At 48.7% G+C, this 12861-nt stretch overlaps 1 protein-coding gene across 1 annotated transcript; it reads left to right on the top strand.

Moving 5' to 3' along the window:
• Positions 1 to 3650: 3650 nt before the first annotated feature.
• Positions 3651 to 8742, top strand: LOC146589437 (SUN domain-containing protein 5-like). The gene is made up of 7 exons (XM_085316229.1): positions 3651 to 3670; positions 6011 to 6107; positions 6666 to 6745; positions 7078 to 7195; positions 7406 to 7573; positions 7942 to 8028; positions 8602 to 8742. Exons 1-7 carry the CDS (start codon positions 3651 to 3653, stop codon positions 8740 to 8742), a joined length of 711 nt encoding a protein of 236 aa, XP_085172355.1.
• Positions 8743 to 12861: the final 4119 nt, after the last annotated feature.

Here is a 12861-nt window from a genome sequence, read left to right as displayed (position 1 = left end):
GAATATAAAAGTTCCAAAAATTAATGAATTGTTCTCTGGAAATTGAACCTCTGTGCAGCTTCTCAAGAAAGCAGAAGGGAGCCCTGCATGCACTAGAAATATGAACACACAGAGACCTGGGAGCAAGGAGTCCTGGCACAGAGTGCGAGCAGGCTCTTGCTGGCCTCCTTGGGYAGCCTGGAGAGCCAGATCTCCAGCTGTCCAACAGTTCTTGTGCTTGTGATGCCACATGCCCAAGGGAAATAACATGTGATGGGGTTACTCTGTGAATTCATTTTAAAGGTCTTTTTCTCCTCAGCCAGCCTGGGCTCTCAGTGCAGGAAACACAAGCCCATACCGATAGTCACAAGGGTCATCTCCTCAGAGCAGCACGACCACACTCCCAACCCACAGGACACTCTGCATCTCAAGTGTCTCCTTTTGCCAGGCCTCATTGCCCTTCTCTCACACTCCAGAAATAAGTCAGTCCCGTTGCCGTCACCATTTCTGGCCACTTGCATGGTTCTCATGTATCAGAGGCCTCTGCAGAAGCTGGCAGCCACACTTGTACACTCCAAAATGTACTGGAGGTGGGGAGCTGTTAGGCAAGACAAATTGCTCCACTCTGGACCTCACAGTGAGCAGTAGCCTGCCCAACCCTCAAAGCCTCCCACTTTTCAGGCACAAACTGAAGCACAGAAAGTTCCATCTGAATATGAGGAGGAATTTGCTTCCTGTGAGTGTGACAGAGCACTGGAAGAGGTTGCCCAGAGAGACTGTGGAGTCTCATTCTCTGGAGATATTCAAAACCTGCCTGGATGCAATCCTTCCTAACATGCTCTAGGTGAGCCAGCTTGAGCAGGGAGGTTGGACTAGGTGATCCCCAGAGGTCCCATCAACACTCAACAGTTCTGTGGTTGTGAGTCGGCAGAATGAGAATTGACACGAGCTACAGTTAAAGTGTGGGAATGAGCATAATCCCGGGTTTCTTCCTCAAGGGGGTGTTCCCAAATGGAAGGCCCTGGGTACACCCAGGATCAACAGGCAGTGAGTCTGTACCTACTGTGCAGGTAGAAGGGTACAAGGTGAAATGCAACTAGAGCTTGGCCATCTGCGAACCACCTCAGCGGTTAGCCATAATGGCCTGGACATGTACCATGTGGACAGCAGCAGCACATGTGAAACTCAGGTGTTATTGTGGAAGACTACAGGTTGCGCTGGTAAAACACAAATCCTCAAGTGTGGTGGGTCTTCTTTAACAGGTGAATCTGGGGCATCATCATCTAAAATAGGATAAGAAAAAGCTCATAGAGTGAGGACAAAWGGTTAGAACCTAGAGGGCAAACTCAGTCTGAGATGGCAGACATACTGAGCACTCAGCATTGAACTGTGATGGATTGTGCTGATGTGATGTTGTTGAACTCTGAAGGGTTCTTCTATCTGGAAAGGGAACATTGTGAAGAACATTACAGAGAACAGGCTGCAGAAGTTGAAGAGTGAAAGGATGATACCCAATAAGAGTGTCTGTGCCAGGGCAAGAGAAGCGGTGACTAAAGCGCCCTCTCATTCTTGGTGTGAGGCTGTTGCAGCCTGCCACCCCTAGCCACCCTAATGAATTGGTGTCGCGGTGGGATCTTTGAGGCCTCTCTCCTGCTATAGACCCCATCAAGCCTCATGCTCTCTGTATTGGACCCTGAGCTCCTATGTGCTTGTAGAAGACAGCGTGTCTAAATGCTGGTCCTGCTGGATGTTTCTTAAGGGTAAGGATCGAGCTTGCTGGTAACCGTGGATGAAGGTGGAGCACTTGGGCAGTTGGGATACAAAGGACTGGCTAGTTCTGGGAATGCCAGAACTGTAAAGGACTGAGGAGGCTCTGCAGGCCATGCTTGCAGGAGGGAGTAAGTAAATGTTTTATGGGGAGACTGTAAAACTTTTTCAGGTCTTTTACCAGCACACAGGGAAAGCACGCATTCTGGGTGAGGCCATGACGGTTTTCAGGGGAATGGAAAGATCATAGTGTTCCCAAAGGACTAAAACAAACTGGGTATTCTCTTGTGTAGAAGTTTTGTGCAGTGGGATGTCCAACAGGATACCATCGATATCCTGGTGACAGGAGGTCTCAGGAGTGGGAAGGATTTTGGCTAGTGCTGCAGCTAAGAGGTTGTGAGYGGTCGTGGACTTGTTGCAGTTGCCACGAAGCAAATGAGTAGAGGTTATAAAATTGCATGCCAAATAAAAGCAGAGCAAACTCAGTCTTTGGAGCATGTTGGGATGTGAAAAAATGTTTAACATGGAACAGCACCATCCACATCTAAGAAGCTCAGTGAATGGCCTTGATTACCTCAGCAGCTCTGCAGAGAGCCACATGGGGAGGAGAAGAGGTGGAATTTCCATTTCTGTAGTCAACTGTCAGGCACTAGGAGGCTTTGGGTTGGCCTACAGGTGACACAGAACTATGAAAGGGGGGAGTGGGTATGGATGATTATTCCCTGCTCCTCTGAGAGGGAAAAAGTGATTTGTTTGGGGGGCTTGCAGGTTTACAGGACAGTGTATCAGATTAACAATGTAGGTTATAGAGGGTAGCAAAGATGTTCCTCCGAGTCTTTGGACTAGTGGGAGGTTTAGTTGAAAGCCACCGATCACAATATGTTCCCTTAAGCATCACGCAAAGATTGGTGCCTAAGATCATGCCTAGGATGTCAGAGTCCCCTAAGACTGCAGTTCCTCCACCTGTCTGTCTCTTAGCAAGTCACAGGTGACTGCAGCTAGGGAGAGCGTTGAGGGAAGTCCCATGAATCCATGGACATAACATAGCTGGAGTGAAGTGGTCCCYGGCAATAAAACTAATTAATAACAGAAATGTGAGTGTCTGTATCAATAAGGCTGCATAGCTGTAACTAGTCATTAAGGGTTACACCTATTTCCGGATCCAAAGATCCCGTGAGCTGCACCCTCCATGCCACAACAGACAGGTCAGTCCCCCTGACCTCAACTRGAACAAACAGGACTATAATGTGTCAGTGACTGTAATGAGACAGTGTCATAAGCCTTGCTGGCCTTCCTTGTCTCCCCAACCAGTCATTCCATCATAGAAGGCTATCAGGTTGGTTAAGCACGATTTCCCCTAGCTGAATCCATGCTGACTACACCTGTTCACCTTCCTCTGCTCCACATATTTGGAGATGACATCTGGAATGAGCTGTCCGTCACCTTTCCAGGGATGGAAGTGAGGTTGACTGGCCTGGAGTTTCCTGGGTCCCCCTTCTTGCCCTTTTTGAAGACTGGAGTAACACTGGATCTCTTCCAGTTCTCTGGTACCTCTCCAGTTCTCCACAACCTTTCAAAGATGATGGAGAATGGCCTAGGAAAAACATCCACTAGCTACCTCAGCATTTGTGGGTGCATCCCATTGTTACCAAAGATGAGAAAATAAAACTCCTTAATACCAATGCAGCATTAAGAAGCAGGCATTCCTTTAATTGGTGCCGGGGACGTAAGGGATCCTTCCACCTAATACAACCCCCAAGCCCATGAATTGTTGAGCTTATGTCTGATACCCCTCATTYATTACAATTAATTTGAGTATCCATTACTTTTCTGGGAATTTGCTTATATATTTGCATATTATTACACATTCACATTGAGTCTATGAGGGGCTGTCTTTTGGGGTCATGGGGATCTCTAGCAGCAGGTTGGTGTCATACTAGGAATACCAGGATGACCTTTAGTTGAATTCTTGGCTGGAACTTCCATATGAGTCTTGACTTGGCTCTTCCTCTTGTTTGTCATGCTTATCAGTTTTACTATTCAGGTCAAACTGGTCCCTTCTGTTCAGGTAGTGAAGACCTCCAGTTGTTATCTTAATGGTTATGGCTAGCTGGATGCCAGTTACATTCTAGTTGAGAAACTTCATGCCCTTGTTATCTAAAACACTATCAGGGCCTATGGCCATCAAGTTTGCCTGAGAGATCTCTAACCTGATCCTCTACACCATGGCAGAAGCTCTATGAAACATCCATGCAGATGCTGTCATCAGAGTGGTGGAGATGAGATGATGAGATCTATAACAAAGCTGATGACAGCCCAGTAGTAGCCACTGAAACTGAGGAAGCTTGAGCTTAAATCCACAGCTTGAACCGTGGAATTGCCACCATAGCCCAGTRCTTACACGAATTTCAAGGCCACCCTCATGCTAAAGCTTTGGCCAGGGTCACAGATCTCCACAGAATAAATCTTCCCCTAGACCTCTCGTGAGRTCCCAGGCACAGGCCTGGGAAGCTGSTACCCAGGTGCAGAAGAACGGGTCTGTGGCAGCAATCAGCCACCCACCACCCGTGCTGTGGAAATACTGACAGATTGATTGAATGCTACCTGGCATYGGAAATGATACGTTGTGATTGCTAATCGTTGCYGCAYGCCGAGACAGCTGTTGAYGTACAACGCGCAGGGGCAATGGTGGTGCAGGCATTAACCTTGTGGTTTGCAGTACTCGCCTGAGCAGTAACTACTCAGTCAGAGAAAGGGTCACACTTCAAAAATCATGACATTCAGATGTAAGATAGGTGTTCCATCCAAGCCACAGCCCACTGGAGCACATGAGCATATTGTTGAAGGAGGAAGTAAATACACTTAGGAAAAAAAGCTCTCCACAACAACCATGGGACACCATGTGATCCCCAGCAACAGCCTCCTGGAACAACCACAAGGCACTGAATGCAAGTCTCATACAACTCACACACTGGCCCATTCCACACCCAGAGGATCTACTCATCATTCAACCCAAAAGAAAGTCCAATCCCCTCACAAACTCTTGAGGCACCATACTTCAAGCAGACATTACCTCTTCCATCAGTCTTACACAACTCAGATTATTGCTGTGTTAGGGCTGAAGTTGTAACAGGAAATCCTAAGGCAGGGACTACAGATAACGAGCTCTGCCACTTGGCTTGCAGTCTACCCCGGGACAGCCTGGATTCCTGCCGTGGGCACAGGTGAAAGGAGTGGCAGGGGCAGAGGGAGGCTTAGTCATGGCTTTTTTACACTCCGACACACACTCTGAGGTCCAGTGCTTGTGCCAATAATGTGTCCTGTAAAAGGGGGCTGGAAGGGGGTGAGGTGGCTTCTGGTCTGCCCCACTGAGGTGGCAGGAGGTTGCTCATGGGGGGCTGCCGGACAAAGTGCTGCTTGGCTGCAGTGGCCTGGTGGAGATTGATCTCAGGTTTGGCATTGAGACCTGGACCTGCCATGATCTTTCGTCTTTGGCTCTGAGCTAGAGAGCATGGAGGCTGCAAACGCCGAAGCAGACAGAAGTATGGGACGTGACCCATGAGCACACTAGGGCTGTGGACAGAGAGTGGATGTCACGAATCCTTGCGTTCCTCAGGACTCTGGGGTTCATGTGAAATCCAAGTAACATAGCTGTTCCTTGGTGCTGTGAATTACAGTGGCTGTTCCCTGTGTGGTGTGGCTGCCAAGCCAGACTATGTGGGCAAAAGAAGTGCCACAGGTCAGTGCCTGTTTTTGTGGGACAGGCAGCTCCTGCCAAAGTGAGTTGCTGGTAGTAGCTGGATATGGCTGAAGGCCCAAAGGCTCCAGTGGCCTGCAGTGAGAGGCTCTGCAAAGCTACCGTTTGCCCAAGACAGGCAGCAGCTTCTGCCATACCTTCCTCCAGAAGGCTCTTTGGGAAGCCCTGGCAGGTCTGGTAACGCCCCTGCTAATGGAAAGCTTTTGCCTTTCAGAAGCTGCTTGGATGGTTTGTCCCGGACCTGAAGGCCAAACAGTGAGATGCTTACTGGTGGGGGACAGACGTGATGGAGCAGTGTCAGCTGAGCATGTGCTGCTGGCCCTCRCCAGGGCTCCTGCCTTTTTCTTGTGTCTGCCTTTTGCTCAAGCTGGAGGGAGGGTAGAGGGAAGYACTGCTAAACTGGGACAAGAAAAGTGGGCCCCAGCACATGGACCTCTTCTCTGAGCTTGAGAGGGGCTCCTGGGAGGGGCTGGGCACCTCTAACACCTGCTGTTGGCTTTTCTGCAGGGAGCTGCTGAGTTTGTTGGCAGCACAAACCAAGCACATACAGCTTCTGAAGGAGGAGGTGTCTCGCCTGAATGCGAAGCTTGGTCATATGAAAGAGGTGATGCTACCTTTTGTGCAAGAAGGCTTGGACCAGCAGCAGCTCTGACAAGAGCCATCTTGGGGATGCTAGTGGGGTTGTCCTGCTTGCCCGAGCCCCCGTGCTTTTCCCAGGGGCTTGTTGGTGGAGCTTCTGTGCTCTAAAGCCCCTTCTCCTAAGCAGCTTTAGGCAGGTAGGTCCCTTCAGGCAGCAGAGGTCTCCTGACATCCTTGCCTTGGTATGCCAAGGCTTCTATTASCTCTGGCCTCTGGAGCAGTGGTGRGGCACAAGTGCCCTCCTGAGACCAGCGGGTGCTGGCAGGGCCYGAGTTAGAGAGCATGGAGGCTGCAGGCRGARGTRTGGGAYGTGACCCATGAGCGCWCTAGGGCTGTGGACAGGGATGTCCCAAGTCTTTGTGTCCCTCCTAAGGAAACACTGTGCCTCAGAGCTCTTGGAATGAGCTCTGCAAAGGGCATTTGCTGACACAGGCTCTTCCTTGGATCCGTGCTAGGACTCAGTAGTCATGCAGAGCTGCCCACTGAGGTGGTGGTTTTCTGTGCTCCTTTCTGTCTTTGCCAGCAAGCTGAGCAAATGCGAACGGACCTGTTTGACAAGACTGTGGAAGGCTCCGTGCAGATGCCAAACTGGGCTCTGAAAACTGCAGATATGGACACAGGAAGGCAARTCTCCTGTGCTTGCTTGTTTATAGCACTTGCCAAAGGAGGCTGTGCAAAGGCCAAAGGACTGCTCAGCAACGCGGAGGCMGATATGGTGACATGTGAGGGTCGAAAAGCAAGGCCATGGCCAAGGGGCTCTCGGGGACTCCCCTGCCATCCTTCTTTCAGGCTGCTTGCTGGTGCCTCTGGCATTGGCCTCAAAACTTTCTGTGCTCACAGGGAGGCTTTCTTGCTCTCCATGGAGTTTTGCTCCGGACCACAAGGGAACGGCTGCATTGTCCTTTGCTGTGCACACAGCAAGACCTCCTTTCCCTTTCAGGTGCCACTATTGATGTGCAGAGAACCTCCCGCAGCTATGCCTGGGAAGACAGCTGGCTCTGCTGGGCTTTCCGGTTCTTGTGTCCTGCCATCCCCCCAGATACTATTTTGCAGGTATTGTGGCCGAAAGCATCAGCGCTGCCTTAGGTGCTTCCTGCAGAGTTGGGGACAGAGCCCAGGGCTCTACCCTCTGTGCAGCAGTATTCCTCTATGAGCAAGAATACAATGCATAGGCAAAGAGCTGCCTGGCCTTCGGCTTATGCCACTAGTGCTCTTGTCCTCGTCACTCCCTCACCATTTATTGCYRTTGKTTTTTGGTTGCAGCCGGACATTGCTCCAGGGTGGTGCTGGTCTTTCCGAGGCTCTCAGGGGCAAGTTGTCATTAGGCTGCCTGCACAAATACGGCCAACTGCAGTCACTGTGGCGCATGTGTCCAAGACGGTTTCTCCATCTGGCAGTATCGGCAGCACCCCCAAAGATATCGTGGTCTCTGTAAGTCCCTGTTGGGCACAACTGGCCAGGATCTGGCTGTGGGGAAAGGCCCAGAGAGGGGCTGGCTTGTCACGGCGCAGCTGCTGAGGTGTGTGTGCTGCTCTCTGCTGAGGCCTGCAGTGCCCGAGGGGGATATTTCAAGTGGGCAGCTGGTTTTAGGCCACTGAGGGCTGGGTTAGTGCTTTGGGGGCAGCCTCTGAGGGCATCAGAGGAGAACTGCAGGAGGAGAGTCTGCTGCACCAGAACCTGTGGAAGCTCCTGCTAGAGCTGCAGGCGAGGGCGGGCGGAGAAGAGGTCCTGGAGCAGTGGGTGTCAGTGCCCTTGCTGGGGTCAGGCCTGACCTGCTGCCCTTGTGCTTTGTCTCGGAGGGGCTGGACGAGGAAGGAGAAGCCACTCTGCTTGGCACCTTCACGTATGACCCGGAAAGAGAGGCCCTGCAGGTCTTCCCGCTGCAGGTACAGTGAGTGCGGGCGGGCAATGCCAGGGAGGAGGGCCACTGTGCCGGCAAGTCTATGGCAGAGCTAGTGCCCAAGGGGGCTGCCTGTGGGGGCAGAGGGGCCTGACCCATGGCCGAGGAAGATGCATGGGGCTTGTAGGGCCAGGCTGCGTCCAGTGTGGTATAGAAAGGTAGAAAGATGGCAGGGCCTGAGCCATGACCTTGCAGCTGCCCAGAGCTCTCCAGCTGCGCCCACTGCTTCTGGCAGAGCCACGGYGCCYRTGGCCRCTGCCCCACAGGGAGCCTGTGCACTGCCTGCAGAGGTGGGCACCTGATGGTGCTGAGCCTCACATTGCCACAGCTGCTCTCTCCGCCTGCCCGAGGGCAGGACCTTGCTCTCTAGCTGCAGAGGAGTCTGTGCAGGGCCATCAAAAGAAGGATGGGGAGGGGGGGAAGCTGTCCTCCTTGGCAGCGCTGGCGTGCTTTGTGTGCCTGAGCAGGGCCAGGCCTGGCAGAGGCACGTAAGCTGGTGGCTGTTGGTGCTCTTTACATCCCAGTCATGATGTTCCTTTCTCTGATGTTTTCTTTGCAGAATGATCTTCAGAAAGCCTTCCAGTATGTACAAATCCTTGTACGGAGCAACTGGGGAAACCCAGAATACACCTGTCTGTATCGAGTACAAGTTCATGGCAAGATAGCAACCCAGACTAATGCTCCTGACTGGAAGACATAAGGGAAGATTTTATTTAGAAAAATACAACAGGAAGAAAAACCAAACTTTTCGGTTGTTTGATACAGAGCACTGTCCTTTCATGGGTGCTCTCAAAAGCAGCAAGTTTCTTGCTTTCCCACGCTGACTGAATTGTTGCTCAGCCTTTTCACTCTCTCTCCTCTGTCCCCATATCTTGCTACAAAAGCACAAGGAGAGAATGCTCCTTGTTAGGGAGACTGTTCAATATGCTTAATCCAGGGCCCATGACAGGATTCACCCCTAGGTTTCTACTTTATTCAAAACATGCAGAATAATCCTTCATATGATGATTTTACTAGTATTGCAACTCAGGCGAGGTGCCTCATCCAAGGGACCCCACAGGGAAATTCCCTTGGTGTTGATACTCCTATGGGCTAAGTTCTTGTCCATTCTTGCACCAATGATAGTTCGAAAAGTAATAACTTCTTCACTCATGGTTGGATTCCCCATTGTCCCCAGGTGGAATTACACTTCCCACTGGTCATTATTGAAGCTGTTTTGCTATTTTCTTACCTCCTTTTCTCTCCTTGTTCAAACTGGCTCAGACAATTTTGTGAAAAATTCAGCAAAGCACAGCCTTAGGCTTCAGTAAATCTGACTCCTAGTGCTAAGCAAAGGCTATTACATCCAGCAGTTTCTCTTTCTGTTTTGTATGGGCATCCCTGCCCCCTTACAATTGTTCCTGTTCCAGCATTCTCCGGCATCCTTGCAGAGAATACAGTACTATATTTTGTAAGCAATTGTGTGCAAAAGTGATAACAGGTCAGTGACAGTAGGATCATTACTGGTAAGAATATCTTAATCAGGGAACCTCTTAGGCTGCTCAACCACGAGGAGAGTTCCTGGCTGGTGAACAGGTTACTTATCYACTCATTCTCTAGGACATGATCTGGAATTTTCTAGATCGTGGTTTGAGCTACCTCTCCTGATGCAACCACATTCTGGGCCTTGGATGAATTTTAGTTTTAATTTTAGGATAATCTCAGACTCTGCTATGGATACTTTGGAGTGAGCCATCTGAATAGTGATTAAGCTTATTAGCAGCCTAATCATTTTGCTAGTTTGAATAGAGTCCTTATTTATCCGATAATGTTACTGCACATCTTTTAGCCTCTCTAGCCTGGAGTTGGTGTAATGGGCAGCACCAACACAGTTAATATGTCCTGCTGTCCCTGGCCTAGTTATACTTCTCCAGCTCCAGCCTTGGGAACTATCAGTCCCCTGGCCTCAGTAGCATTAGTCATACCAACAAGGGTCAAAGACCACAGTTGTTCCGTGTCACCCAGAGCCGCCCATGTAGGTGAAATTTTAATGCTTTCTACCTGTCTTGAGGACTGAGGGCAGTAGGGTGTATGTAATTCTCCATGGATTCCTGTCATTTGATACAGTTTTTCTAAGATTCCAGATGAAAAGTGAGTACTTCAGTCCAAATTTGGTTTCCGGTACTCCCTATTGAGGAACAATTTTCCTTAATAGAGCCTTAATTATTGTGGCTCTATCTACTTTACAATTAGTAAATTAGCCTTTTACCCAACCACTTGGCTGGTCGACGATCAGGAGAAGGTGTTTGGAGCCTTCAACAGGTGGGAGTTCAGCATCATGAATGTAGGCATTGGAAAGGGAAATATGCTCACAGGTGACTTCCTTGGTCAGTTTTTGGTCAAGTATCATTAAACCTCTGGCACACCAGGTAGGTGGTGGTTATGCATTTTGCAATAACATAAACTCCCAGAGCTGCCCACTTTTGTAATATTTCTGAGGTGATAACTGATGGTCCTCAGTGTTCATGATCATTATACCACCTAGCTTTGGGGAGTACATAGCTCACTGGAAAGATGGGTTTGTGATCTATGGTCCAAATTCCTTCATAATTTTCAGTTGCTTCCTATTTTATCCAAATCTCTTTTTCCTTCTTTGGTATGTCTTCATACATTTTTGCTGGTGTTTTTCACATCAACAATACTGGTGTACATTAACTGGTGTTGTTTCTTACTATGTTTGACCATTCTTGTGTGAGTTYTATTTTAGTTGTAGAAATGGGTTGACAGGCAGCTGCTGTAGCTGCTCTGTCCACTAGATTATTCTCTTGTACCACATCAGATAAAATATATAAGGGCAATTTCTGTAGGGAGTTCAGTTGCCTTTAACAACCCTTGCACTTCTTGTCTGTTAGCAATCATCTCCCCAGCCGATGTAAAGAATCCTCTCTCTTTACACAGCGTTCTACTAAGAATGGTGCTTCACAACCTCCAACTTTTGGCATTACTTGACCTTTAAAATTGAATAGTATATTCCATGCATTCATTCCGTTTCCACAGGATTTCCCACATCCCCCGCCTCTTGTCACACTTCTGAAAGTCGTGTCCTCTTTCCACTCCTTGGAGAGAGGTCCCATCTTGTAATCTGCCCTTCCTGCAGAGTCTTCTTGCAGGACATTCTCGTTTTCAGTGCCTTTGCTCCCCAGAAGAATGGCATGGTCCTCTTAATCCTCATACATACAGACTCCACCTTTCTCCCCCAGGTCCTTCCTCGGCCTCTACCCCTGCTCCATGGAATTCCATCTCTTAGAATTGCCACTAACATACTGACTTCCTCTTTTCTCCATCACCATTTCTTCTTAGTTTTTTTTTTCTTCAATTCCATTATATACAAAGGTAACCAAGGGCACTATTTCATCTATGGATTTTCCTGGCGAATTAGGAACATGCTTACATTTTTTTTGGGGGGGGTGGGAGATGTTTGGTCTACTTAAGTAGAAGAAGCTACTAAAAGTCTGTTAGCCTCTGCCTCTGGGTCAGTCCCTTGCCCAAACGTTCTAATTTGCTTAAACAATCTGGACAGAAATGCTGACTGGTGTTCGTCAAATTATTGTTGACACTCTCAGATCTTAGACCAACTGGCAGTTTTCTGCCTGRTCAAACATGCGGATTCCTCTATACCCTGTCTGACTAACTGTAACTGCCAATAATCTGCTGTGAGATGGCCTGGGAATCATACTGAAGTTCAAGAAAGCCATAAATGGGCATAGTGGGCTAACTTGTGGTTGAGAGAAATCAGTAGGAACGAACTTGGCACTGCCTCTTCTCATAAATCAGAGAAAGAAGTCAGGAATCTCTCAGCAATCCTGCTGCTTCACTTGGTCCACAAATTTAGGGTGTCAAGCCAATAACATAATCACATCTTGTGACTTGACCTCATAGCAGCAGGCTGGCAGCAGAGCTGCTGTGCCAATCAGCATGCACACTCTGCCTCTGCCCTGGACTTGAAGCTAGTAAAGTAATGATGCTTAGCAAAGGAGCTCACTAAGACCTTTCTGGTGGCATCCTCTCTTTGGTGCAGTAGCGTTGAGCAAGTATCACCACAGTTTTCCTAGCTGACATCCAACCAGTCACTAAGAAATGCTAAATCCAGGAAGGTACAAGGCCATGTGCATTGTTCAGCTACCTGGAAGTGCTGAGAAATGAACTGCCACAGAAGGTGAGCTCTAGACAACGAAGACAGCAGATGTGATGAGGTCCTCCATGCTTTTCTTCCATGATAGTCACCAAAGAAGGCAGTTGAAGCCAACACTGTTCAGATCCTACGAGTGACCAACAAATCAGCGATGATACCTGGGGAGATCTGGGAGCTTTGAATCGGGGGATTCTTGGCACAGACTTGGAAAGCTTGGATGGCTTGTTCCCCTGAAGGCACAAGAAAGCTTCAGATTGTCTCCTACGTGCAAGCTTGACTTTGAGCTTGACTTTTCACTTTAGATTTCTCATTCCACTGCCCCCTTTCTTTCTTCTTCAGTAAAAAACCCACTCTTCCAGCACATAATGGCTATTTGTTTCTTTTTTATTTTGCCTTTAGTCAAAGTGAATGAGAAATGACACAGTCCTGGCATTCTTCCTTGAGATCTGTTGTAAAATGACTGCATGGGATTTACTCTTTTTTTGTTTCTCACATGTCTCTTTAATGTTTCCTACAGTTAGGGATTGTATTGGTACCTTGGCATCATCTTTCACTGATTTTGTTCTTTCCTTCTTTCTTTTTACTGCACTACCTCTCCATGCAGAAGAAAATATGTTAATGTTTCAGCTTTGGAGGTCTGAAACAAGA

Source organism: Rhea americana, unplaced genomic scaffold (genome assembly GCF_003343005.1).
Source record: "Rhea americana isolate MKP2758 unplaced genomic scaffold, rheAme1 scaffold_459, whole genome shotgun sequence".
Classification (NCBI taxonomy): domain Eukaryota; kingdom Metazoa; phylum Chordata; class Aves; order Rheiformes; family Rheidae; genus Rhea; species Rhea americana.
Note: the sequence above shows the minus strand (reverse complement) of the source record. Positions and strands in the feature narration are given on the sequence as shown.